This window comes from Geotrypetes seraphini, chromosome 6, assembly GCF_902459505.1.
Source record: "Geotrypetes seraphini chromosome 6, aGeoSer1.1, whole genome shotgun sequence".
Taxonomy (NCBI): domain Eukaryota; kingdom Metazoa; phylum Chordata; class Amphibia; order Gymnophiona; family Dermophiidae; genus Geotrypetes; species Geotrypetes seraphini.
This window is the reverse complement of record NC_047089.1, coordinates 51,094,639-51,119,883: the sequence shown is the minus strand read 5'-3', so window position 1 is coordinate 51,119,883 and position 25,245 is coordinate 51,094,639. Positions and strand designations below refer to the sequence as shown.

General features: G+C 42.5%; 1 protein-coding gene across 7 annotated transcripts in view; it reads right to left on the bottom strand.

Moving 5' to 3' along the window:
* FRY (FRY microtubule binding protein) overlaps positions 1–25,245 on the bottom strand; it is a 501,309-nt gene that overhangs the window by 180,619 nt on the left and 295,445 nt on the right. For all 7 annotated transcript variants that reach the window (XM_033948462.1, XM_033948457.1, XM_033948458.1 and 4 more), the window contains exons 27-32: positions 15,919–16,079; positions 11,654–11,764; positions 7,612–7,766; positions 5,989–6,088; positions 4,110–4,281; positions 667–923 (exon numbers count right to left, since the gene is read on the bottom strand). In XM_033948462.1, the coding sequence (XP_033804353.1) occupies positions 667–923; positions 4,110–4,281; positions 5,989–6,088; positions 7,612–7,766; positions 11,654–11,764; positions 15,919–16,079 (956 nt within the window). The remainder of the gene's footprint in view (positions 1–666; positions 924–4,109; positions 4,282–5,988; positions 6,089–7,611; positions 7,767–11,653; positions 11,765–15,918; positions 16,080–25,245) is intronic.

Below are 25,245 nucleotides of genomic sequence, written 5' to 3'. Positions count from 1 at the left end.
GGGCTGAAGAGGTGGTAGGGAGCCATTAAGGGGATGACGGGTATGTCGGTAGAGTTAGGATTTAAACGCAGCTTCAAAGAAGTGGGCCTTCAGAGATGGAGCCTGACGTTAACGAGTCAGGCAGGTTGTTCCAGGCATGAGTCACAGCATGATAGGAGGGACGGATACGGGAGTTGGCAGTGGAGAAGGGTACCAACAGGAAGGACTTGTCTGCTGAATGGAGTTCCGGGGGTGGGGGCAAGTATAGGGAGCAATAAGAGAGGAGAGATACTGAGGAGCTGTAGAGCAAGTACTTTGAACGTTAGTAAGAGGAGTTTGAATCCTATGTGGAGATGGACAGGGAACCAGTGAAACGACTAGAAAATTATTCCAACAAGTAATGGTGTGTCACCTAGGCCAAAGGCATAACATCAAACCTGGTTATTGTTGAATCCCCACAGACTACCAAGTTAGCATGTGTCTGGTAGCACTAGTGAAATAATTAATAGTAGTAGTAGTAGTATATGCGAATGCCTATAAAACTGCAGTTAAGGTTGAATCACTAGCCATCTGTGCAACTACTAAGCCACCTGAAGAAAGGCCTTTAGATGTGATGACCAAAAGTTAGTACGGTCCCTTTATGTATCATATTGTGAACCCCATAACAAGTATTTTCACTCTGGTTACCTTGGCAGTCATGTACATGAGGTTATTAAGTACTAACGACGTAGCTTCTGGAGAGCCCCAGCCGCTTCCTTTTAGTCCGTGTGTGCCAGCCGTATCACCTTCCTTGTCCTTGACAATGTCTTCCGGTGTGCTAGGGCTTGATCCTGGCAGAAGCAGCCGGCTGTCCACAAGTTCAATGTTATGAAGCCAGGGGAGCAGATAAGTGAGCATAATCTGACGCCCGTTTGGGTGAGTTGTTGGGAATCTTTGACTTATCTCTGGAGAAAAAAAAAAGTGTTTGAAAGGCAAAGTTTCAGTGTCAAAATCTCTCTGCAAATGACAAACTGTGATTTTTCAAAACATTTCTGTACGTAAAATAGTGATTTACCCTGGGCAACAGGCTTTTATAAACTGCCTGCCCTTTATGTGGATAAAGTTATGCATATAAGTTTATATGAACTGAGTGGCGGCAGTCATGAGTACTGGATTAGGGAGGTGTTGCAATTACTGTGTATATATACTTTTGAAGATCTGAGCATACGAAAGTAACTTTATAACAGACAAGCTGCCTAGATTGAGAGGATAAGAATGTAGAGGAGGATAGTTGGCTAGTCCCCACTAGCCACTAATCAGGCACACTGCTTCAAATAAGGAGGAAGAATTTCTCCTTGATGTTTGCTAACAACAGGGCTGATATTCTCCTGATGAAGCTCTAAGCAGAGTGAAACGGGGACACTCCGCTGAGCAAATTCATTTTCAAAATTGCCCTAGAGCGCCATGATCAAGCTTGAACACAAAGCCAAGTACAATTAACACTAAGTTTTGTTTACTAATTGTGATTATTACATGAATATATAAGTGACTAAAAAATAAAAATAGACATGCCCAAAGGGATTTTTTGACTAATGATAGCTCGCAAGTGGATGACCTGCTAAGACAGGTTCTAAAACCAGCCAGCCGCGAGCCCTTGAAGTCCTTTCTCCCCCGGGGCAAAAAGTAGTTGCAAGTTTGAAGGTTGAATATACAGGAAGACATTTCCACACAAAAGCATTGACTTTTTTGCAGGGGTTTATTAGTCTCCACTAGGAACACAATAGGGTTAACACAGGAGAGATACCCAGAATTGCTGAGGATATGATAAAGTACAGATAACTAGAATTATAAGGATGTATGTAAATCTAAGATGAACATAGAACACAATACAGGTATTAGGTGTACAAATAAGTAGGATTTAGTATGAACATAGTATACGACACTAGTATTACGTAGATGTGTACTGTATATATCTAGGATGATCGATTATGGTATGTGTCTGAATTGAAAACCATCTCAGAAAACAATAACTCTGTATTGTAACACCATTACAGAAGCCCATGTAAACTGCTCCGAACTAACTCCCCAGTCATTAGTAGTGGTATAGAGGCTTTCAATAATCAATAAATATTTGCAACCTATTTTGTAAATGTACATAGGCACCTGTGTGACTGTGCAAAATACCAGCACAAATCCTGCATAAATTGCACCTATAGTGAAGCCGCAGATATTTATGCAGATCAAAGTAGGCATATAGGGCCTGATTCTGGAAGCAAAAGGCCTGCAAAACAGACACCTGCTGCATGTCAATCACCGGCAGGTGTCGCATCCAGAATCACATCTTTTTTTTTTTTTCCCCAGGGACGCCTACAGACTCCTAAGGCCACTTCCAGATCAAAACATGCCCATGCTGGCCGTAGGTGCTAGACAGGCACCTAAGATTGGCATCTGCATTAAAACAGTGTGTCCCGATTAGTTCATTGGACAGTGGTAGAACACTATACATCTTCCAACAGGGAAGACTTGCTCTGTGATAGCAAAGGCGTACAGATAGACACCTTGTCCTCTGAGTCTCCATTGGAAAGACCCACCAGATCCTGGCTAGTCTCTGATACTGAACTAGACGCACCCTGGTAGCCCAAGCCCCCTGGTACGTCTCCTGGTGTGCTGCCAACTTCCCCTTCGGAAGTCCTAATCACATTGACATGACAGAGAACATGATGTATTAGGTAGAGCAGAGTCTCCTTCAGAAAACTCCTGCTTGCGTCTCTTGGCCTCTGCAGCCTCCACGCTCCTGCACTTAGGTGGATTACCATTCTGGTGCTTTGGAAGGGATTTATTTCCAGCCAATAGACTCCCATATTGTTTCTCAGCCCTATAAAACAAAGGGGGGGAGGGCTAAGCCAGCCACTCCCATTCCCCCCCTTCATGTGCTGTGCAGCATGTGGTGCAAGGGCACTCATCCAGTGCAAACCCGGTATGACCTAAGGGTAAAGGAGCCTGAGGACTCCATTCCTGCCAGTTTTGAGACAAAATGAGGTGATTTGAAGGTTCTGAAGATTAAAAAAAAAAATCCTCAGGAAATCCAAGATGGCTGCCGTGGCAGCATTTTGAGCACAAAAAAACCAGCTCTAAAATGCCTTAACTAAAACAAAAAAACAGTGTGAAAGGGATTTTGGAGGTGGGGAACCTTAAGGGAAGGAGCAGAAACCTGAAAATATTCAGTTTATAAAGACACCCTCACCCCCAATTTTCCTCGTAGGCTGAAACAGCCTTTCTCACTGTGACCTGTGCTGGAGATATGATGCAGCTTGGCTCCACACAGGCCTCAGCTCTTAACGTAGCTGGAACTGGGAGAAGAAATCACTGCCTCAATTGGACTGTTCCTCTAATGCTAAATCTTCAGGCTGCCAGTTGCACAAATCTGACTGAGCCTCTAACCCCTGTGTATCTAAACAGGCAAAACGGGGGGAGCGGGGGAAGCAAAACGTAACCGGCATCCTGAAGAGCACTGCTGAGCCTCCTACGGATGCCAGATAGCCTGCTCTCAAGCCCCTGTGGCCCAGTAGACCACAGGGGAACAGACCCTGAGGTGCACAAAAGCTTCTGCAGGTTGGCCAACAGGTACTACAGAGGGATTGGCCTGTCAGCTGCAGACTTCAGTCTGCTTCTCCTGCACGCAGGCAAAGCTGGACTTGGTTATGTCCCAGCTCTTGTTTCAACTGTAAGCTGCCCTGAACTGTAAGGTATGGCACGGATTATAAAGACAGCTATTTAACCGTGCGTTGGGGGAGTTCTCCATCTATAGAACTATTAGAATGAAATCTAGATTCAGGTTACAGAGTTGAAGGAATATTATTTTTATTAGGTTCGATATTCTCCAGTTATACAACGGTGCTCTTTCTTCAGACATGAGGGTATCTAAATCATTCTGTCTAGTTTTGATATCAATAGCACCAATATTCTTTACATTTACATTGTAACCTGGTTTTGTGGCACTTAATAAAAATTGTTTTAACCTAAAGAAAGCTATTATTATAGTAAATCTTTACCAAATGTACCCCTCAGAGAATTATGCTTGCTCATTGATTCTCCATGAAATTCAAAACAAAACTGGTTATGCTCTTTATTCTGATTGTAAATGTTGGTACCTGAAAAGAGTGGAAGGGTGAGCTCAGGGTACATCCTGGCCAGTTCGGTGGAAAGCAGGAACAAGGATACACTATACAGGGGTGGCAGGGCACCATGTGTACCATAAAGGATGCTGCCAGGTTTTTGTTCAGCCACTTTCTTTGAATAGACAAAAAGTTTTGCTTCAAGAATCTGCAAGTGAGAAATAAAGCATGAGCTAAGCCATTTTTAGAATTTCCTTAACCTACAATATTGATCTACCAAGTTCACATGTAACTTGTCCAAACTGGACCCTTCAAAGTTTTGCACTGAAACAGTGCTGGAAAAATATTTTGGGACAATCTAATGGGTAACTAAAACAAACAAGATGTTCAGATAGGGAGGAAGCTTCCACAAGGTGGCATCTGAGTAAGCTTCTAGTGATACTGTGTAATCCTCTAAACAGGAACAGGTAGGGTGTTGACACAGAGAATGTACTTTTTGATTAGGTGGGTCTAGCCATATCAAAAGGCATCTCTCTCTATTTTTAAAAAAATCTGGGAATCCCTATTTTAAAAAAGGATGTGGAGGTTGGGGTAAGAAGAATTTCCACAGTATTTTACAAAACTGCCCATTTAAGGCTCCCCATGTCCAAAGGGAGCAAAAGTTTAAAAAGCCGCATGTGGGAAAAACAAATCAAAGCCCAGAAGTGTGTAGGAGCTGCTTTTTAAAATTGCTGCTCCTCGGTGTGAATGCACATCCTGATCCTCAAACACAATCCTTCCTCAATCATTACCTCCAGTCCCCCAAAGGCACACAAGGATGATGACCCCCCCTCCCCCACCACCTTATTGGGAATCTTTCATGTCTAGTGTGAAGAGTGATCCTCAATTGCTTTTGTTTATCCCCATCCCAGCTACAAAATAACACCAGTGATCTCTAGTAGTAATCTCAAAGTATGAACAAATTTGTCATCCTGACCCTTAGGCATATGGGATCTCTTAGAGAGAAGAAGAGATAATAGTTACTGTGGATAGGCATATTGGATGGGTCATTTGGCCTTTAGCTGCCATCATGTTTCTATGTTTCTATATTGCAGAAGCCACTGGTGTCATTTTGAACCCCCAGACCAAGAGGAGCAGGAGCAACTAGGGATCATTCTGGCTCACATTAGACACTACAGACTTTTGGTAAGGCTGGGAATGGGCTCAAGGGTATAAATATGTTATTGGGGGGTCCTTGGAATGTTTTCTTTAAACTGAGTGGGCAGGGTCTTCAACACCTAGGGGGGTGGGTGGGGCTCAGAGGGAGGTGGAGTGAGGGCAGAGAGCTGATCTCTGTGAAGGCCAGACCTTTGCATTTACACCTGCTCCTTCAAGAAGGCACTTATATGTGCTTTGAGGCATTTGTAAATGCCAACACGTAGTTATTTTTCTATCCATGTGGATTGTCCTTGTAAGATGGGGAATCTATGAAATAGGACATTTATGAAAGTAAAAAAATAAAATAAAATCAACAGGGCTGAAAACTAAGCAATTTGAAATTCTGAAGATTCTACAATATTATTTGTTTTCATTTTAGAACCAAAAATATTTGTTTAATTAGACTTTTTTTTTTAAAAAACTTTGATATACAATATTGTTTTATCTGATGAATAGCTATTGTTATTTTTTAAACTTTGTGATCTACCCTGGATTAATTGATGGATGGGGTCAATACAGTTGAAATATATTATTAAACTTTTTTTTTTTTTTAAAGAACTAAAAATATAAAACCAATTGTAAACTGCTGTTTTCACTGTTCTTAAGGTTTAAGTTTGCCAATTTGAGTGGCAACCTTTCATCACGGTTAGCAAGCAGCATAGTAAGAAACTGAAACGTTAATTCTGGAAGGAAGAATTTGTATAAAACTGATACATGCCTGCATGAGTTGCATGGAGATTTCATAAACCTCTCGATTGGTGTCCGATGCCTTAAACAACACCAAATTCAGAAGTGTCACAATGTCAAAAGGGTAATTCCTGGAATAAAAAGTCACGTGAATATTCTGCTTTATATTACATCATTCATTTTGTACCACTTTGTGAAAATTATAGCACTGTAGAAAGATGGGCCTAGTCCCGTTTCAGTTTGCATCTCATTGGTACTTCACCTCAAAAAATACAAGCAAAACTGGTTACTAAAGAGATGAGGGAAATTCTATAAGGAAGAACCAACAGTTGCAGCATCATTTTAGAAAAGTCAAAGAAATAGAAATTGAGACATACAGGTCTACGTATCTCAATTTTCGCCCTTAATTTAGAATAGAATCTGCCAACACAGAGCGTGTTCAGATTCAACCATACAGGGAAATAGTATTTATGTGCTGGGTGCATCAGTGGCATAGAGGGTGACAGGTCAATTGCGCGCAAGACAATCGCGCACCAACAAAAACGCGAAGACAACTCAGCGCAAAGACTACACCGCGCAAAGACAATAGCGCGCAAAGACAATTGAGCGCAAGGATAACTCAGCGCAAGACAATTCAGCGTCTTCACGCTCAGTTGTCTTTGCGCTCTGTTGTCCTCGCGCTCAATTGACTAGCATTCACTTGTCTTACGCTCAGTTGTCCGTGCGCGATTGTCTTGCGCGCAATTGTCTATGAACCGGCATAGAGAGGGAAGAAGGCACCCGGGGCGATGGTGCCCTCGTCACCGCACATGCCTGCCCAGCATACCTCTAGAAATGATCACCGCCAGCGAGCAGCATCTCGAACCTGCTCGCACAAACCTCAGCTCTCCTGGCATCACTTCCTGGTCATGGGAAACAGGCATATAAGATCACAAAGATAACCAATTATGTTCCGACACATAACCAGTTTCTTGCTGCAGTCTTAGAAACATAACTAGTTATTTTCCTGATGCTGTCATAGTGTCCTGTTAACCTTGCTGGTTTAGATTTTAGAGGGCCTAAAACCACATAGGGATTAAGGGTAGGGTTACCAGATTTTCCATTTGGAAAATCCAAACCCCCTAGACCCGCCCCCAAGCCCGTCCAGTTCCACCCATCCCTAATATCAAGACTTTTGCAACTATATCTAGAATCAGAAAATAATAGTAAATATTGAAGAACTAAGGCCAGTACTGGGCAGACTTGCACGGTCTGTGTCTGTATATGGCCGTTTGGTGGAGGATGAGCTGGGGAGGGCTTCAATGGCTGGGAGGGTGTAAATGGACAGCAGTAAGCTTTGATGGAGACTTCAGTAGTTGGAACCTAAGAACAGTACTGGGCAGAGCTTTGGATTCTTGCCCAGAAATAGCTAAGAAGAAGAAGAAGAAAAAAATCCAACAAATTTTTAGATTGAATCAGGTTGGGCAGACTGGATGGACCATTCAGGTCTTTATCTGCCATCATCTATGTTACTATGTATACCTTGGGGCAAATTTAAAAGATCCTACTTGAGTATGGAAAACACTGTTTTATATTCTCAAGTTCTTTATAAAATTATTCCCATTGTGCTCAAAAGACAGGATTGAAGTTCAGACTCAAGTGCCCAGTGCATTACCTGCTGCCACACACAGTGGCAATGGCCTTGAAGCATCCAGATGCCAGCTGGTATGATCCAGTGTAACAGCGGTCAATAGCCCAATTAAAGAGATTCACCTGGTCTGGATTTAATTCTAGCAGTAGGACCACAACTTCACAGCCAAGCTGATGAACCTGGATACATGCAAATAAACAAGTTTCTTTAAAAAACCCAAAACCTTATTCACAGATACATACCATGTAGGCTGTTGATGACTCAGCTGTTTGGGGAGGCTAAAGTGAGTGGGGCTAGGTGAGGTTATAGGCAGTGGTGCAGTAAGGAGGGGATGGAACAACCCCAAGCACCATCTTGGTGGGGGCACCAGCACCGCTCCATCCCCCACACCATGCTTGTGCCCTTCCTTCCCTCCCACCCCAAGTACCTCTTTAAATCTTTGCCAGCACAAAACTATATGTATACCTTGGGGCAAATTTAAACTCTGGCCTGCTACTCGTGCCAACCTGGTTCCCTCTGAAATCACTTCCGGGTCGCAGGCCCAGGAAGTGACATCAGAGGGAAAGCGAACGCTAGCGCAAGCAGCAGATCAGAGAAGCTGCTCACACTGGCAATGATTTAACGAGGTACAGGGGTGGGAAAGGAAGATGCAAGTGTGGCGTGGAGGCACAGAAAGAGCAACTCCTACCCTCACTACACCACTGGTTATAGGGCAGGGCCAGGGTATGGGACAGAGTGGAACAGAACAGAGAAGTTAAAGTCTTTGCAATGGAGGAGGGGTGGGCAACACCTAAGTGAGCAGTAAAAGGATAGTGGAGCACTTTTGAACGCTGCAAAGAAGGAATCCTTCTCTATATAGCTCTAGTGCAGCTATATTAGTGTCTCCCCAGTATCTCTGTAATATGCACACTGAATACACTCCAAAATAATACAACTTATTAATAAAACAATATTTGCAGTATTCTGGAAATAGATATAAAGTATTTAGCACAGATTTAGATCCAGAGACAGGAAAATACCTACTGTTTCTTAATATAATTCTTACTGAGCTAAAACTGAAAAAGGCATGACCTAAATCCAAATCCAAATCCAAAATCCAGTACCAGGCATACTGTGAAGTAATATCCTACAAAACCTCTCAGGACCAATAAAAAACATAAAAATGGCCATACTGGATCAGATCATCTAACCCAGGATCCTGTTTCCATAGTGGCCAATTCATGTCACAAGTACCAGGCAGAAACCCATACAGTAGCAACATCTCATGCTATGAATCCAGGGCAAGCAGCGGCTTCCCCGTGTCTGTCTTAATAGCAGACTATGGACTTTTCCTCCAGGAACTTATCCAAATCTTTTTTTAAACCAGCTAGGTTAACCGCTCTTACCACAACCTCTGGCAATGCATTCCAGAGCTTAACTATTCTCCAAGTGAAAAAATATTTCCTCCTATTAGTTTTAAAAGAATTTCTCTGTAACTTCATTGAGTGTCCCCTAGTCTTTGTAAATTGTTGTTAAGAGTAAAAAAAATCTATTCACTTATACCCGTTCTACACCACTCAGGATTTTATAGACTACAATCATATCTCCCTGCCACCGTCTCTTTTCCAAGCTGAAGAGCCCTAACCTTTTTAGCCTTTCTACAATGCCATATCACTAACTTCCAGAGGTCACACAAAGTAATTCCTAGAAAAAAACAATACTGTAAATATTGCAGTGAGCAGATCACAAATATACTTATTGGAAACCTAAACAAGCCAGACTAGACGGATCTGTCATACACAGATACTTGATGCTAACGGAATAAAAACAGTAACATGATGGCAGATAAAGGCCAAATGGCACTAGCCATCTGCAGCATCCATTATCTCCTCCTCTCCCTAGGAGATCCCATGTGCCTGTCCCACACTTTCTTGAATTCAGACAGTCTTGGTCTCCACTACCTCCACCACCTCTACAACCCTTTCTGTAAAAGAACATAAGAATAGCCTTACTTGGTCAAACCAATGGTCCATCTAGATCAGAAGCCTGTCTTCATGGTTGCCAATCTAGGTCACTACCATGTTTCCGCGAAAATAAGACAGTGTCGTATTAATTTTGGGTCCAAAAAATGCACTAGGGCTTATTTTTGGGGATGTCTTATTTTTTTCATGTACGACAATCATCTCTCCCTTCATCTCCTCTACCTCAATTCTTCCTCTTTCAGTTTTCCCCACCCCCCTGTGCAGCATCTTTCCTCCCCTCTCACCCATCTCCTTGTGTAGCATCTTTCTATCCCTCCCTCCCACCTCCCTGTGCAGCAGAACCCCACCATACCTCTCACCCATCCCCTTGTGCAGCATCTTTCTATCCCTCCCTCCCACCTCCCTGTGCAGCAGAACCCCACCATCCCTCTCACCCATCTCCTTGTGTAGCATCTTTCTATCCCTCCCTCCCTTTGTACTCAATTATGTTTTTACAGAGTACTCACTATACAGGGAAGATGTAAGTGATGGTCTAAGACCACTGGCCTATCCTTGCTCAACTGCACTTGAAGCATCTCTCTGTTTTTCCAAGTCAGATTTTGTCTTTTTCCACTCTGGTTCACTACAACTCTGAGCAGATGAGAATATGGACTCCTAAAATGAATCCATCAAATATTTGTCCGTCCACTCAAAGCAAAATCCTCAAAGCCTCATGAAATCCTCATCCTCGGCATCCCTCTGAAAGGAACTAAACTAAACCTTAAGTTTATATACCACATCCTCTCCAAAGAGATGGAGCTCAGCACGGTTTACAGGAACTTTAAGATAAGGAAGGAAAAACATAAAAAGAGTTAGTGATTATAAAGAGGGTAGCGAGATTTGTCAAACAGACCATCTCCTTAGAGCCCTCACCACAGCAAATGGTAACAATGTGCCCCAAACATGAGCATATTGTCCTTTGTCCACTCTGCTTCATTAATGAAGTGCTTTCATGTCTCCTTATTATGTGTTATTTACTCTTTTGAGAGGCGAGGTACCTGAATAGCTAGAGCAGTGGGCCATGTGATTAAGAACATAAGAAGTTGCCTCCACAGGGTCAGACCAGAGGTCCATCGCGCCCAGCGGTCCGCTCCCGCGGCGGCCCATCAGGTCTATGACCTGTGAAGTGGTTTCTGACCATTTCTATAACCTACCTCTACTTTTATCTGTACCCCTCAATCCCCTTATCCTTTAGGAACCTATCTAAACCTTCCTTGAACCCCTGAAATGTGCTCTGGCTTATCACAACCTCCGGAAGCGCGTTCCATGTGTCAACCACCCTCTGGGTAAAAAAGAACTTCCTAGCATTTGTTCTAAACCTGTCTCCTCTCAATTTCTCTGATTGTTGCTGGTAACGAAATTTCACACTTTTCATCTTTCATCGCCTTTCTGCACAAATTTTCATGCATATTTATCATTCATTATGTGATAATATAGACATCTTTATTCAGTTTGCCGTACAAGTTTTTCATGCATATACTGTAATTTGAGTACATTTAGCTTTGGATGTGATAAAAATTTTGGATGTCGAAAGAGCTGTTCTTCTGTGCCTACATATAATAAGCCTTGCAAAAAGTTTATGTGCAAGAAGTTAAGCAAGGCTTAAATTTAGGCGTAAAAATTTTCCACACATATAATTTGAATACATTTAGTCTGAAAATGCGATGAACTGTCACAATACGAAATGTTTCAGTGATGAAGTGTCTCAATGAACTCTCACTAAACCACCCATTCTATTCCCAGAAGACACTGTCTCAAAATCTCTACATGTTGTGACATATACAAACCCTTTTCTAAAGCTGCTACTTATACGTGCAAGACCATTTACAAATCATTTTAGTTTCTAAAATCACCTTCTTAGTATACAGCAGCAACGCTAACACAAGTGAGAGAGTCCTCAGTCAGGCAAGGTACTGACTGGCCTTTCGTGAGACTGCACAAGGGCCATGTATCTAAATTATTTTATGCTGATCCTCAACCTCCTCTATCCCAATGTAACACAAATAAGTGAATCAGGCATGTGAATTCAGAGTAATCAGAAAGCAATATATTAACAAAAGGCTCACCCGTAGGTCTTGGCAAGCAAGTATGTTATCAAGCCACTTGTACAGGTAGCCATCGGGGGAGAGACCCACATTGTCAAAGACAGGGCCACAGCACAAGACAGCAGACATTGCCTATGAACAAAAAGAAAATAAGATGTTATATGATGCTAATCATGACTCAACAAATGACTGGCTAGCACTTTAGAAATAGAAGAGTCTTGTTAAAATGTTTATTTTATTTTTATTTTTCCTCTAACTCTACTTTTCACTTCTCTATTACCCTCCAGGTACTTTAGTTAGATTGTGAGCCTTCGGGACAGTAAGGGAATTTTTCAAGTACCTTTCTTATTTCTAATCTTAATGTATATTTTCTGTAAACCGCTTAGAACCTAACGGATGTAGCGGTATATAAGAAATAAATTACATTACATTACATTACATTACAAGAGTGAAGAGCACATTCCCTGCTGTAGTGGAAGGCAGAAGCAGGTGTGTCCCTGAACACTGTTTATTGTGAGCTTCAATACCGCTACTAATGACTGGGGAGTCAAATTCAGAGCAGTTTGCATGAGCTTCTGTAAAGGTGTTACAAACCAGTAACAAAGAGCTTCTGTGAGGTGTTACAATCCATGGGCTCTATACAGAGTTACAGGGGCTTCTGTAGTGGTGTTACAATACAGAGTTATTAATACTGGCATAATTATGCTATAATCAATCATCTTACTTTTGTTACCGGCACATCGATCATCCTACTTATATACATGTGTTTATACCAAGTCAATTGTCCTATGTATATACACATATAATACTAGGTTTACTATTGCAGCTAAGTACATAATATTTACACACTTCCTAAGAAGGTTGGCCATTTCAACTAAATATAATCTATTTACACTCATTTGTATTGTGTTTTATGTTTATCTTTGAAATATTATCTTCCTCAGACTCTAGTTTTATGGACTTTGTCTATTTATATCCCTACTGTGTTTATCCTATCATATTCCTGATTTTTTTTTTTTTTTTTTTTTTTGGGGGGGGGAGGAGGGCATACTAGCCAACTGTCTCCTCTATGTTGTTTTATTGGCTAAAGTAGTCTGTGAAGAGGAAAGTCTTTATCCTTTTTTTTAACTTTTCAGTAACCTTTTCTAGTTTTAGTTCCTTCAGGCACATAAGTGTCAGCGCCGATGCTAATGACCTTACCATCTTGCTTATTTCACAAATAGTCAATCTTCTTTTGCGTTTTTGTTTTTTTTTTTTAAATAAATCTTTATTCATTTTAAAGCCAAAAATAAGTGCAATATATTATACAGTCATTTTATACTTTAACATCACTTAAATTCAATCAAAAATATATTCTGACAAATACATGTATCACCCCCCCCCACTACATATTCAACAATTTGCACTGAAATTAAAAATATATCTACCCATAGTACCCACCCACCCTGTGTATTATCAATGGGCAAAATCAACAATCACTCCTTACAGAATTTTGTCAATGGCTCCCAAATACCCATAAACTTCCTATAATTTCTCTGTTGTATGGCCATCATAAGTTCCATTTTAAAAGTGTGACATAGAGATTCCCACAAAAAAGTATAACTTAATTGATCCCAGTTTTTCTAGTTCCTCAAAATAAGTTGCATTTCAAAATTAGCGCCACTGAGAGCATTATGATTCTCAGTATGGCAAGAAATGTGTGCAGAGAAGACTCTATTTCAGAATGATTTCGAATATTTAGAGATTTTTAGGTGACTCTCAGAATGATAACATTTGTTGGCTCTTCACTGCTATCATGAGCTTCATTATAAAAATCACCTGGCTACTGTGTTTTCCTTACACTGATAATAGGAGGTTGTTTTCAAACAGTTGTATAGCTGAAAAATTCACAGATGCTTTAACCAGGGCCAGTCTAAAGATAGGTAAACTTTCAATCTTATAGCCTTCTCAATTAACTTTCAGGATCCTATCATGATCACCCCATAACAGTCCATGTATTATAGATCATCACTGGACTCAATAAGGTATGAAAGCCCTATAGAATACCAATGGAATACCCAAAGGGTGGTCAAGTCAGCTAAACATATGGAAGATTTTGCTGTTTAGAAATGAGCATAGAGCAAGATTTTTCAGTTTGTCTAGCTTCCTCCCCTGCAGCATATGAACTTTTCATTAGTAGAACTTTTTTTTATGCTTTATTCATTTTTAAAACTTTCAATAAGTGTAACATAAAATACAATCACTTTACACTTTAACATCACTTAATATTCCATCAAAGTCTAATTCAAATCAAATATCCCTCCCCCCCCCTTATACCCAACAATTATTCTTAAGCATAAGAAAACATAAAATATCCCCACCTCCCCTCCCCACCCTGGACGTGTATGAATAAAGGGAAAAAATAATACTCATTCTCTACAATATTTTGTTAATGGCTCCCAAACATCCCTAAATTTCTTAAAATGACCCTGCTGTATGGCTATTACCCGCTCCATTTTAAAGACATGGCATAACGAATTCCTCCCAAAATTATAATGTGTGCTAGTTAGAATGTATAGGTTAAGATGGATTAAATCAATCTAATGCATACTAACTGAATGTGTGCTAACAAATACACATCCCATAAAATAGATATTCCTCATTTCTAAACAGCAAAATCTCCTATATGTTTAATAGACTTGGCCACCCTTTGTGTATTCAATTGGTATTCTATAGGGCTTTCATACCTTATTGATACCAGTGTTGTCCTATTTTACATAGACTGTTTTCACATTTGCTTTTATGTGATGTCTATAACATGCCCAAAATTTTCTTATAGAAAGGAAAGAGCCCAATAAGCAACTGATGAAGCCATCTTACTAGGACATGCAGTCAAAGGGCAGGTCAAGTAACTTTTGTGTTGGCTCCTTAAAATAGATATTCCCAAGCCTGTTCTTGGGAGATCCCACAACTAATCACATTTTAAAATATAAACCATGAATATGAATTACATTAAGGGGGGGAATTATCAATGTGCTGTTAAGATGTGTTATTTTACTGTTAACTCCAGTTATTAGTAACTAGGTCTCATTGCATAGAACGGGGCCTGTACTAAAACATCTGTTAGTGGTAACATAGCATGTTAACTAGAGCCCGATCAAACCCAAGATCTTCAATTCTGCCAAAACTGAATAGTGATCAAAACTGGCCACTCCAAAACTGAAGCCATAAAGAAACTCCCCCCTCACTCCAAACAAGAAAAAAAAGTCCCCTCCCAAGCCAACCCTCCCCTCTCCAGCAATCCATTCCTCCTCATCCTGCCTGTAGGCTCTCCTCAGGCCTACAATAGGAAGCCTGGTGATCTAGTGCGTCTCTGGAGGCAGAAGCAAACCCCAATTGTTCCTGCCCTGTGCCACTGCTCCATCGCAATACCTGCTAAACTTCACGCAACAGCCTCACGAGACTGCCACATGAAGACCCGGCAGCCATTTTGCAAATGGAAATCAGCACTGACAAGAATTCATTCCTACCTCTAAAATAAAGAGATCTGCACAGTCCATCCAGTCTGCCCAGAAGGTGGCAGGAGTTAAAATCTAGCACTCCATACAGGTTCCATTTCTTACGATTAAACACTGCTATATTTAAACTGTCTTTCCTGCCAAATTCTGCCTGGTACTTGCTCCACTTCCCAACTATTGGAATTGTTGTTGAAGCCCACTCCAGCCTTGATCCTTATCTGCCCAGCATTGGTCTTACTCCCCAACCTCTGAAGCTGCCGTCAAAGCTCACACCAGCTATAAAATTATTTAAGTTTTGCTTTAATTGGATGCCATCTTTTTTTATATATTGTGTTCTTTTGTGTTTATCCCACGCATTCTTGAATTGTAACTGGTTTTGTCTTCATAATCTTCCGCAGGAGGGCATTCCAAGCATCCACCACCCTTTCTGTGAAAAAGTAGTTCCCAACATTGCTCCTAATTATCTCACCCTGTAATCTCAATTCATGCCCTCTAGTTCTACTGCTTTCCCATATCTGAAAAAGATTAGTTTGCAGCTTAGCACCTTTTAAGTATTTAAACATCAGTATCATATCCTCTTATCCCTACCTTTCCTCTAGTCTAGAGTATACCTATTGAGATCTTCAAGCATCTTAGTTATCTAGAAGTCTAAATAAATCTGTAAGCTCTGTAAACACAACAAGCAGTTTCTGATTCCTCAGGCCAACTGTGGTTTTCCGATAACAGGGAACAGAAGCTTCGCTCATCCACTTTTTGGGAACCATAGAAGGGAAGCACGGCGCAGTTTACCTTTAATGCACAGTACTGATATCTCGTGATCTGATGGTTTCTGTCACTGTATCGATCTAGCGGTGTAAACATTATGCTGAAAGGTCCGGCCCACTGACTGAACAAGATGAAAAGATGATGTCGCAAGCTCTGCTGGGGGAAGAGAAACCTCCTGTGGTGCACTAAGGGATTCAAAGAAAACATGTTGTTAAGGGTCAAAAAAAGAAAACTATGAAAAAATAGAATACGTGGAATCGTACACCCTCAACTGCTAAAACAAATACATCAAAAATAAATAAGGAAGCATTACATGAGTATTCAAACATTTGACTTGTATGAGGTATTATATAAAACTGCCGATAAAAAAATATATGCACATTAAAGAAATCTGTGACAAAATTTTGTTATTCACTTTTTATAACCCGTGATCTCATATTTTTTTTCTTTTTGAATAGAAATAACTTTAATGGGATTAAAATTATATTATCTTCTAAGTTAGGTTACTCTTGCCACATCTGAAAATATTTAGATTTTAGCCCCACATAACATTGCCTGTTCATTTTTAAAATATAGTTTCATTATCAGTACCTTAGCACTCTCATTTGTGCATGAAACTAAAAGGGTAGACCTGGTTTGTATTGTATCTTGTGAGTCTTCAAGAAATTCCGTCAAATTCATATCAATAGAAGCCAATTGGTCTAGTCCTTGTTCCACAGTAATTTTTATTTTTTTAGGTATATAATAGAGTGTAGAAATAGGTACTGATTCAGAGTTAGCTAACCCCAAAACCTCTCTGAGATACTTACGAAAAAGAATCTCAGGAGAGATCAAACGTGTTTCAGGAAAATTAATCAGTCGCAAGTTTCTTGCCCTTGTAGCATTTTCCATTATTTCTAGTTTAACATGTCCTTTATTGCTGACATATCCTGTATGCTTGTTTGGATACGTTAAAAAATTTCAATGTTAAAAAAAAAAAATAAATTATATTATCTTCTGCTCTTTCCATGATCAACAAAAATGTTTTAAGCTTATCTAAAAAGAAAAAATGCCAAACTTTTGACCTGCCCTGATTTGTTTGTGCCTCACTGACTTCTCTCTTGCTGTTCCTGTGTTTGTTTTATTGTTTGCTATATTTTAATAGTGGCATGTTATTTTGTTACCCTCTTTGGAAGATTATTCTAGGTAGACACCTAATCTTCCATTCTGTTAGGTCTCTTCCGGATTCCATATGCTAGGTGACGTATCAAAGCCACGGAAGCTAGGGAGGGACAGAATAGCCTGCCTACAAAACCGAGATCCTGAAAACTGACAGCAGAACATGCTGCCACATCCATGCGGTAAAACTGGGTAAAAGTATGAAGAGAGGACCAAATGCTACCCTGCAAATTTCATCAGGATGAAACGCGCAAGATACCGCCCACGATGATGACACCCTTCCCATCAAAAGCACTGGAAGCGAAATCGGTGGCTGTGGGCCTGGGCAATACAAGTTGCGGAAATGGTCATTTGAATCCATCAAGTGATCGAATACTTGGAGGTGCAGCAATAAGAACAAAAAATTGATCAGACAGCCCAGAACTCAATTATCCTTTCCAAATAAAAAAGGAGCAAGATCTTCCAGACATCTTATTTGCAGATCTGATCTTCAATCCCCAAACCTGTTGTATGCAATGCAGGCAATCTAGCCTCCTGATGGACTCGGAAAGCTGAGACCACTGTCGACAAGAAGGAACGTACAGTATGGAGGAAAACACCCGCGTCTATCACATGGAAAAAAGGTTCTCTGCATGAAAGGGCAGAAACTCCAAAATACACCATGCTGAAACAATGGTGACTAGAAAATCCGTTGTGAATGTCGGGTCCCAAAGATCTACATCCTATAGTGCTTCAAAGGAAGTCTCATCAAGGCCTCGTAAAACGATGTTAAGAATTCACAAAGGGAAAAGGAGACGCAAGGGAGGACGCAGACGAAGCGTCCCCCTCATACACCTGGTCAGATCTTAAAGACTAGTAAGAGAACTAGCTCCTCTGAGCGATTGAAAACACGCAAAGCCTACAACCTGAACTTTCAGGGAGGCTACTGCCAGACTTCTGGCTAAACCCTCCTGAAGGAAAACCAGGACCACCTAACTAGGAGCCTGCTCAGGTTCCACCTAACTCCTAGCACCCCCCTGTGAGAAAAACCTACCAGGCTTTGGCAGAACAAGCCAAAGTAGAGGGTACTTCGAGCATAAAAGAGTCGAGATAACTACCTCCAAATAACCGCTCACCATCAAAGCTGAGCGCTCAAGAACCTTGTCACAAGACCAAAACGCCATGGGTTCTCCAAGGACACCTGTCACTGGCTGAGAAGATATGAATAAAAAGGAAACCGGAGTCTCTTGTTCCGCTAAAGACATACGAGAACCACATACCACGGGCAAAGCCAAACCACAGCCACTAAAGACACCAGGCCGGAATGTGTCACTTCTCCAGCAGATGGCCTGACCTATCAGAGGCCATGGGGGGGTGAACATCATATAGGAACTCGTGAGCCAGCCAGGGCCAAACCAATACATCCAACCCTAGCTTCCACACTGTTCATTGACTGAAAAGGTGCCCGGCCTTCAAGATCCCTGCAGAAGCCAACAAGATCCTCTGGAGCAAACACCGGCTCTTGTAAGAGCAGAGATTATGTGATCACGAAACCAGGAAATGTTGGCCAAGGAAGATTGCCAGAACAGTGGTTGACTCCGGCCCCATGGGCCGCCGAGAAAGGCCAAAGAAGCACATCTATCTTGCCAGAGAGAGGCCACTAGAGCTCCCTCACGATGTACATACACCACTGCCAGGGTGTCGAAGAAAACTTGCACCGCCGGTTTTTCTGAAGGGGCTGGAGATCAAATAGCGGCAGGCGAATTTCCGAAGCTCTAGATGAAAAGTCCACCACCCCTGAATGGAGTGGGCCTCACAATGAGCCTGCAACCCAACAGGCTGGCATTTGTGCTAAGAGTTAACCACTTGGAAATCTGAATAAGTCAGCCCTAGCTGAGAGCCACCCTGAAGCCACCAGCCCAAATTGTTGCTATCTGGTTCCGTCCAGGAGAGCGGCCGTGAAAGGTGAAAAAACTCAGCAGAGAACATCAAGAGAAGAGGGACTCTTGTCAAAGGTGCATGGGCGCTATAGCCCAGGGGATAGCCCCAAGGAGGCTGCCAAGGCCGCAGAACCTGCAGATAAACCCAGGCCAAGAGAATTCTAATCTGTTGACAAAGGTTTTGTCTACTAGCCCTGAGAAGAAATGCATGACTCCGTCTGGAAATGAAGAGAAGCCCTAGACAATTTAGAGACTGGGAGGAAGCCCTGCATCTCTTCCTGAACTTGCCGAGGCCTGTAGCAGAGACACTATCATCCCCACCATGTCTTTGTACACCCAATGAGACAAAGCCCGGAGCATCCGTTGTCCCAGGAAGAGTGGACATGGACCTTCTGCTGGAGGAAAGCCGGCTCAACTACAATCACTGGGATGAAAGGGGCGAGTCCCAGGGGCAGAACTGTGAACTGGAAATGCTGATGCGGAACATGGAAACGCAGAAACTTGTGAGGCTTTGAAATATGGAGGAAAACCTCTGGGAGATCTAAGGACACTAGAAACTCCCTTGGAGACAGCAGCTAGCACAGTATACTCTGTTGACCACTCAGAAAGGGGGAATTTGCAAGAAGTGGCTGACTCACCATAGAACCAGAATATGTCTTCAAATCACCGAGCCCATCTGGCACGAGGAAGTATAAGGAGCATCTGCCTAAGTCCTCATTCGGGGCACTAGAACAGGTTTAAGCATCCCGAAGACCAAGAAGTGCTGCAGAATATCGTAGACCCTGAACTCTGTTGTGGCAACTTGCCAAAATCCAGAAACCAAGCAGGAGGCAGACAAAGTAAGATTAACAAGTGACTGAAAGTCGAATACACACTGTCAAAACAGTAGAAGACAACCTGTGAGTGAGGAAACCATGCCCACCTCTAGCGACATCGGTGTCTGAGGTAACGCTGTTCAGAGGAGCCGAATAAAATCCGGTGAAAATGCCCACTCCACAACCATGGCAGGGCACTGTTGAGGTACATGCTGCATGTTAAAAGAGAGTCCCCAGACTTGGAACGCAGGGGAACTGCACCAGACTCCAGAATGGCCCCTGGGTGAGATTTTTGTCAGAAGACATGGACCCAAGTCGGCTCCCCATCCCAAGTGGACATGGAGCAGGTGAAGTCCGAAGCTCCCATCCCATCCCGCAGCACGCTATGGCTCGTATTTCAAATTCGCTGATCTGGTGCAATCAATGTCCAAATCCAATAGATTAGGGGCTCGGGAGTCCATTCCAATTAATTTTGAGTCAAATCGAGGGTTTTTAAAAGTAGAATTTAAAGATAGAAAAAAAAGAACGATTTTAAATTCCAAGATGGCCACTGTCATGAATTTGTGTCCAAAACAGCAAAAATAAACATCCAAAAATAAAAAAATAGGGATTTGGGGTCTGGGGAGGTGGAGGTGGAGGAACTGAACCCTATTCACAGAAACCATGAAAAATGGGTTTTAAAATGTTTTCCAAGCCACTCCCGAAGTTCCTATAGGAAACAATAGAGTTACTCACAGACACTGGTACTTTTGCCTGTCAGTGTTTTTCAGCAGCTGAATGTAGAAACAAGGACTTTTCTGCTTCAGACCACCTCCAAATACTCTGGAATGGAGATCTTCGCACTGCCAGCTGGCCAGAGATTGACCCCAACCTCCGCCCCACGGATCCTCTGCCATTTGGGGGTGGGGGGGAGAGTTGTCTCAAGGCACTGAAGCCACCAAGAAATGAAGTTTAAGTGAACTTTAATCAAAAAAATAAGAAACAGAAACAAGAGCAACAGCAAAAAAGACTTCTGCCCAGACTGCTTGCAGAATTTGAAACTGATTTTACCACTAAGGGGAGTGCACCTTGTGTTCTGGAAAGATGTGAATTCCTGCAATACCCGGACTACGGGTTGGGATTGAACACCTTACATATGGAATCTGGAAGGGACGTAACAGTGATGGGTGGTCAGAACAGGGATTGAAACTCATGATAGAAAGGTGCTTTGAACCACCTTGGAGATGGGGGCCTGGAGGGCAGGAAGAGGTCTCGGGGGTGCACCACCACCACAGGTTTTGGGGATATGGATGCTCTGGATGTGGTGGGTGTGGTAAATGCTCTGTGTGGTACATGCAGAACAGATGCTGGGTACAATCCTTACATGCACCTCACAGGCTTTGCACTTATAGTGTGGTTTTTTGTTTTTTTTTAAACTCCAGTTACTGATCCTGCCATAAAAGGCTCTCTGTAGCAAGAGTAGGAGGCACCCGGGGCAGTGGTGCCCCCTAAGTCCTCCTCTCTGCCCCCCACTCCTTCCGAAACAAACCCTCTCCTTCCGTGTCCCCACGCCACACTCGCATCCTCCCTCCCCATACCTTTTTAAATCTTCACCAGCGTGAGCAGCTTCTCCGGCCTGATGCTTGGTTTGGCACTGGCTTTCCCTCTGAAGTCACTTCCTGGCCATGCAACATGGAAGTGATTCCAGAGGGATCCAAGTTGACGTGAGCAGAAGGCTAGACTAGTAGCTCAAGCTGGCCAATATTTTTAAAGAGGTAAAGGGGAGCGGGGAAGGAAGCGCATTAGCATGGTATGAGGGAGCAAAGAAGTGCCAATGCCCTCACCAAGATGGCGCCTGGGGCGGTCCGCCCCCCCCCCCCTGAATGTGCATCTTTTCAGATATTGACGTTCCTTCCCCTTCTGTAGTAGGGAAAGAATGTCCATTTTTAAGCTTGTCCAAGGCCCACCCAGAGCATACTCCTTTACCAGATAGATTGTCATACCCTGGGTTAGTATAATTGGGATTTAGATGTCCATGCAGTCAAAATGCCAGTTCAAACCATTGCCCCAGATACATTAGATAGATTGTGAGCCCACTGGGACAGACAGGGAAAATGCTCGAGTACCTGAATAAATTCATGTAAACCGTTCTGAGCTCCATTGGGAGAATGGTATAGAAAACTGAATAAGTAAATAAATTTATCAGACATGTAAGCTGCTAGCAAAATGCCTTTTAACAAGTCATGCTACACTATAATTTCCTCAACAACAGAAAAACATTCAGTGACACAATGAGTTAACATCTTGAGTCTTGCACCTCATGTTGACTTTTTCAAGCTTGAGTTGTTGGCTTGCCTAAACCAGTGGTCTCAAACTCACAGCCAGGGGGCCACATGCAGCCTGCCAGGTACTATTTTGAGGCCCTCAGTATGTTTATCATAATCACAAAAGTAAAATAAAACAGTTTCTTGATCATATGTCTCTTTAGCTATAAATTGCAATATTATTATTAAGACTTAGCCAAAAGGAAAGATTTATAAACTATAGAGTTTTACCTCATGCAAAATTGTCATTTCTTTAATAAGACATTAACTATTTTTTTTCTGAGGCTCTCCAAGTACCTACAAATCCAAAATGTGGCCCTGCAAAGGGTTTGAGTTTGAGACCACTGGCCTACACTGACCTTGCTCTCCCTCCCCTACAAAGGTGTCATGGGTTTCTAACACCAAGGCTTCAACAATCAATAAAGATGTTGTATAGCGAGAACCCACTTCCTAGGATAGGAAATTATAATTAAAGCCACACTGTACAGAAAACTGCCTCCTCCAAGTCTGGCAGTTTCCAAGCACAGAGAGTTGGGTTGTCAATAAACAAGTGCAGCTGTTGATGCCATCTCCAGAGTGTGACTTACTCCCAACCGAGGAAGAAACAGGAGAGGCAAAAAAGTCACAGCTTGACATGCAATTTACAAATGGGGAACAAACAGAGGAAGCATAAAAATATTCACAGTTTGATCTTTTCCTACCAGTAAACAAATATCTATGGATATTTTCCAGGTTGAACTTTACTAATTAAAGGAACTGAGCCAAACAGAGCAAGTGGGGAAGAAACAAAAAGAAAAGAAATAACTGAATCTTGCAAAGTTAATCTGTACATGTTCCCATCTAACCTACATGTATTCATAACAAAATCAAGAGGGAGAATAAGAAACATTTGCCCCCCCCCTTTTACTAAACCGCGATAACGGTTATTAGCGCAGGGAGCTGCGCTGAATGCTCCATGCTGCTCCCAACACTCTTAGGAACTCTAGGAGCGTTGGGAGCAGCACGGAGCATTCAGCGCGGCTCCCTGCGCTAATAACCGCTATCGTGGTTTAGTATAAGTTTGCTAATCAGGTTTTTCAGGATATCCACAATTAATATGCATAAACTTAATGTGCATGCACTACCTCTATTATCTATACATTTCTTTCATGCATATTCACTGTGAAAATCATGAAAACCAGAATGGCAAAGAGATACTCCACTGATCTACATTAATGTATTCTGCAAAGATAAACCAGTATGTACTTTTTTTTTTTTTTTTAAAAGAAGAGTCAATGCGTTCTAAATTCTGGAAGAAACATCACCTCAGCCTCGATATGTCAGATATTCAGGTAGACTTGCCTTACCTGCCAACATCAACTATGTAACGAGAGTCAAATATCTAGTGGTTCTTAAACCTGTCCTTTGACCTATTGTTTTGTACTTGTTCAAAACTTTCAATAAAGATGATTGAACTAAAAAAAAAAACAACAAACCTGTCCTGAAGGACCCTCAGCCAGTTGGGTTTTTACCCTAATGAATATGCATGAAGCAGATGTGCAAGCCTGTTACATCTATTACATGCAAATCTGCCTCATGCAACAGAAGAGCATCCTGCAATGGACTCAGACAGGCCCTGGTCCAAGGGACCACATTGATCATTGCTACAATGGTCCCCAGAACCTGGAGGTATTGCCAAGCCATTGAGACCAGAGTGGTCTGAAGGTCCCTGATAACTTGTCATAGCTTCTCCTGACGGGACACGGACAGAAAGATTTTGTTCATGCCCCTCTGAAAGCGAACTCCCAGGTACTCCAAATCCTAAGTGGGCTCGAGGTGACTCTTCCTGAAGTTGATCACCCAGGCCAAGCACTGCAGCAACTGAACCACCTGCTGGACAGCCTATCCAGATATGGGTGAACCAGTACACCCAGCATGCAAAAATGTGCCATCAGTTTGGTGAAGGTCCTGGGAGCTGTCGCCAATCCAAAGGAAAGAGCCGCAAACTGGAAATGCTGCCCCAACACAAGGAACCGCAGATACTTCCAGTGATCAGGGAAAATAGGAATGCGGAGATATGCCTTCGTCAGATCCAGGGAGGCTAGAAACTCCCCTGACACCACCGATGCAATCACTGAGCGCACTGTCTCCATGCAGAAGCAAGGCATGTTTAGGGCCGCATTAACCACCTTGAGGTCCAGGATCTGTCTCCAATTGCTGGATCCTTTCTTTGGAACGATGAAGTATAATGAGTATCTCCCACATTGAATGGGTTCAATGGCTGCAATACCCAACAGTCTGCGGACTGTGGCCTACACCCAAACCACCTTTTCGGGATGGCCCATAGTCGAATCCAGAAAATACTCAGTCAGAGGACAGAGAAACTCCAGCTTGTAGCCATCTCTGAGAACTTTCAGGATCCAGCGGTCGGAGGTGATAGTCTGCCATTCCACCAGGAAAGATGACAACCACCCCCCCCGATGCGTGGGAGAGGAAACACCGGCCTGGCATAAGAATTGTTTTTTTGTGGAAGAAGCTGGCCGACTTGACGTGGACTACTGATGGCGGGACCTGCAGAAGTTTAGTTTGGCAGATGAGGAGGACCGCTGTCCCGTGGAAGGACCCGAGTACGGACAAGAACACTGGAAGGGATGAAAATTAGAACACTCAGACCCCCTTGAAAGGCGGGACCTACTCCCAGGCAACGCCTTTGGACTGGCTATAAGGTCATCCAGGCTCTGGCCAAACAGGAGCTGTCCCTTAAATGGCATCCGACTCACGATCGTCTTAGAAGAGGAATCCCCAGACCACTGCTGGATCCAGAGCATTCTACGAGATGAAACAGAATAGGCGCCAAGCTTGGCGAAAACTTTCAAGATATCATACAAGGCATCAGCCATATAATCCACTCCAGAAATGAAAAAATCAAAATCATGAAGCACCACAGTATCAGGATCATGGTGCAATTTGGAATGGCATGCCCGAACTACGAAGGAGGAGGCCGAAGCCACCTTGACGCCCACCGCGGCAGAATCAAACTGACACTTCAAGGATAAAATCCATGAGTCGGTCCTGAACATCCTTCAGGACTACTCCCCCAGCACTGGGGAGAGAAGTGCGCTTAGTGTCCTGTGCCACCGAAGAGTCCACCTTCTGGGAAGAAAAGCACTTGTTGAA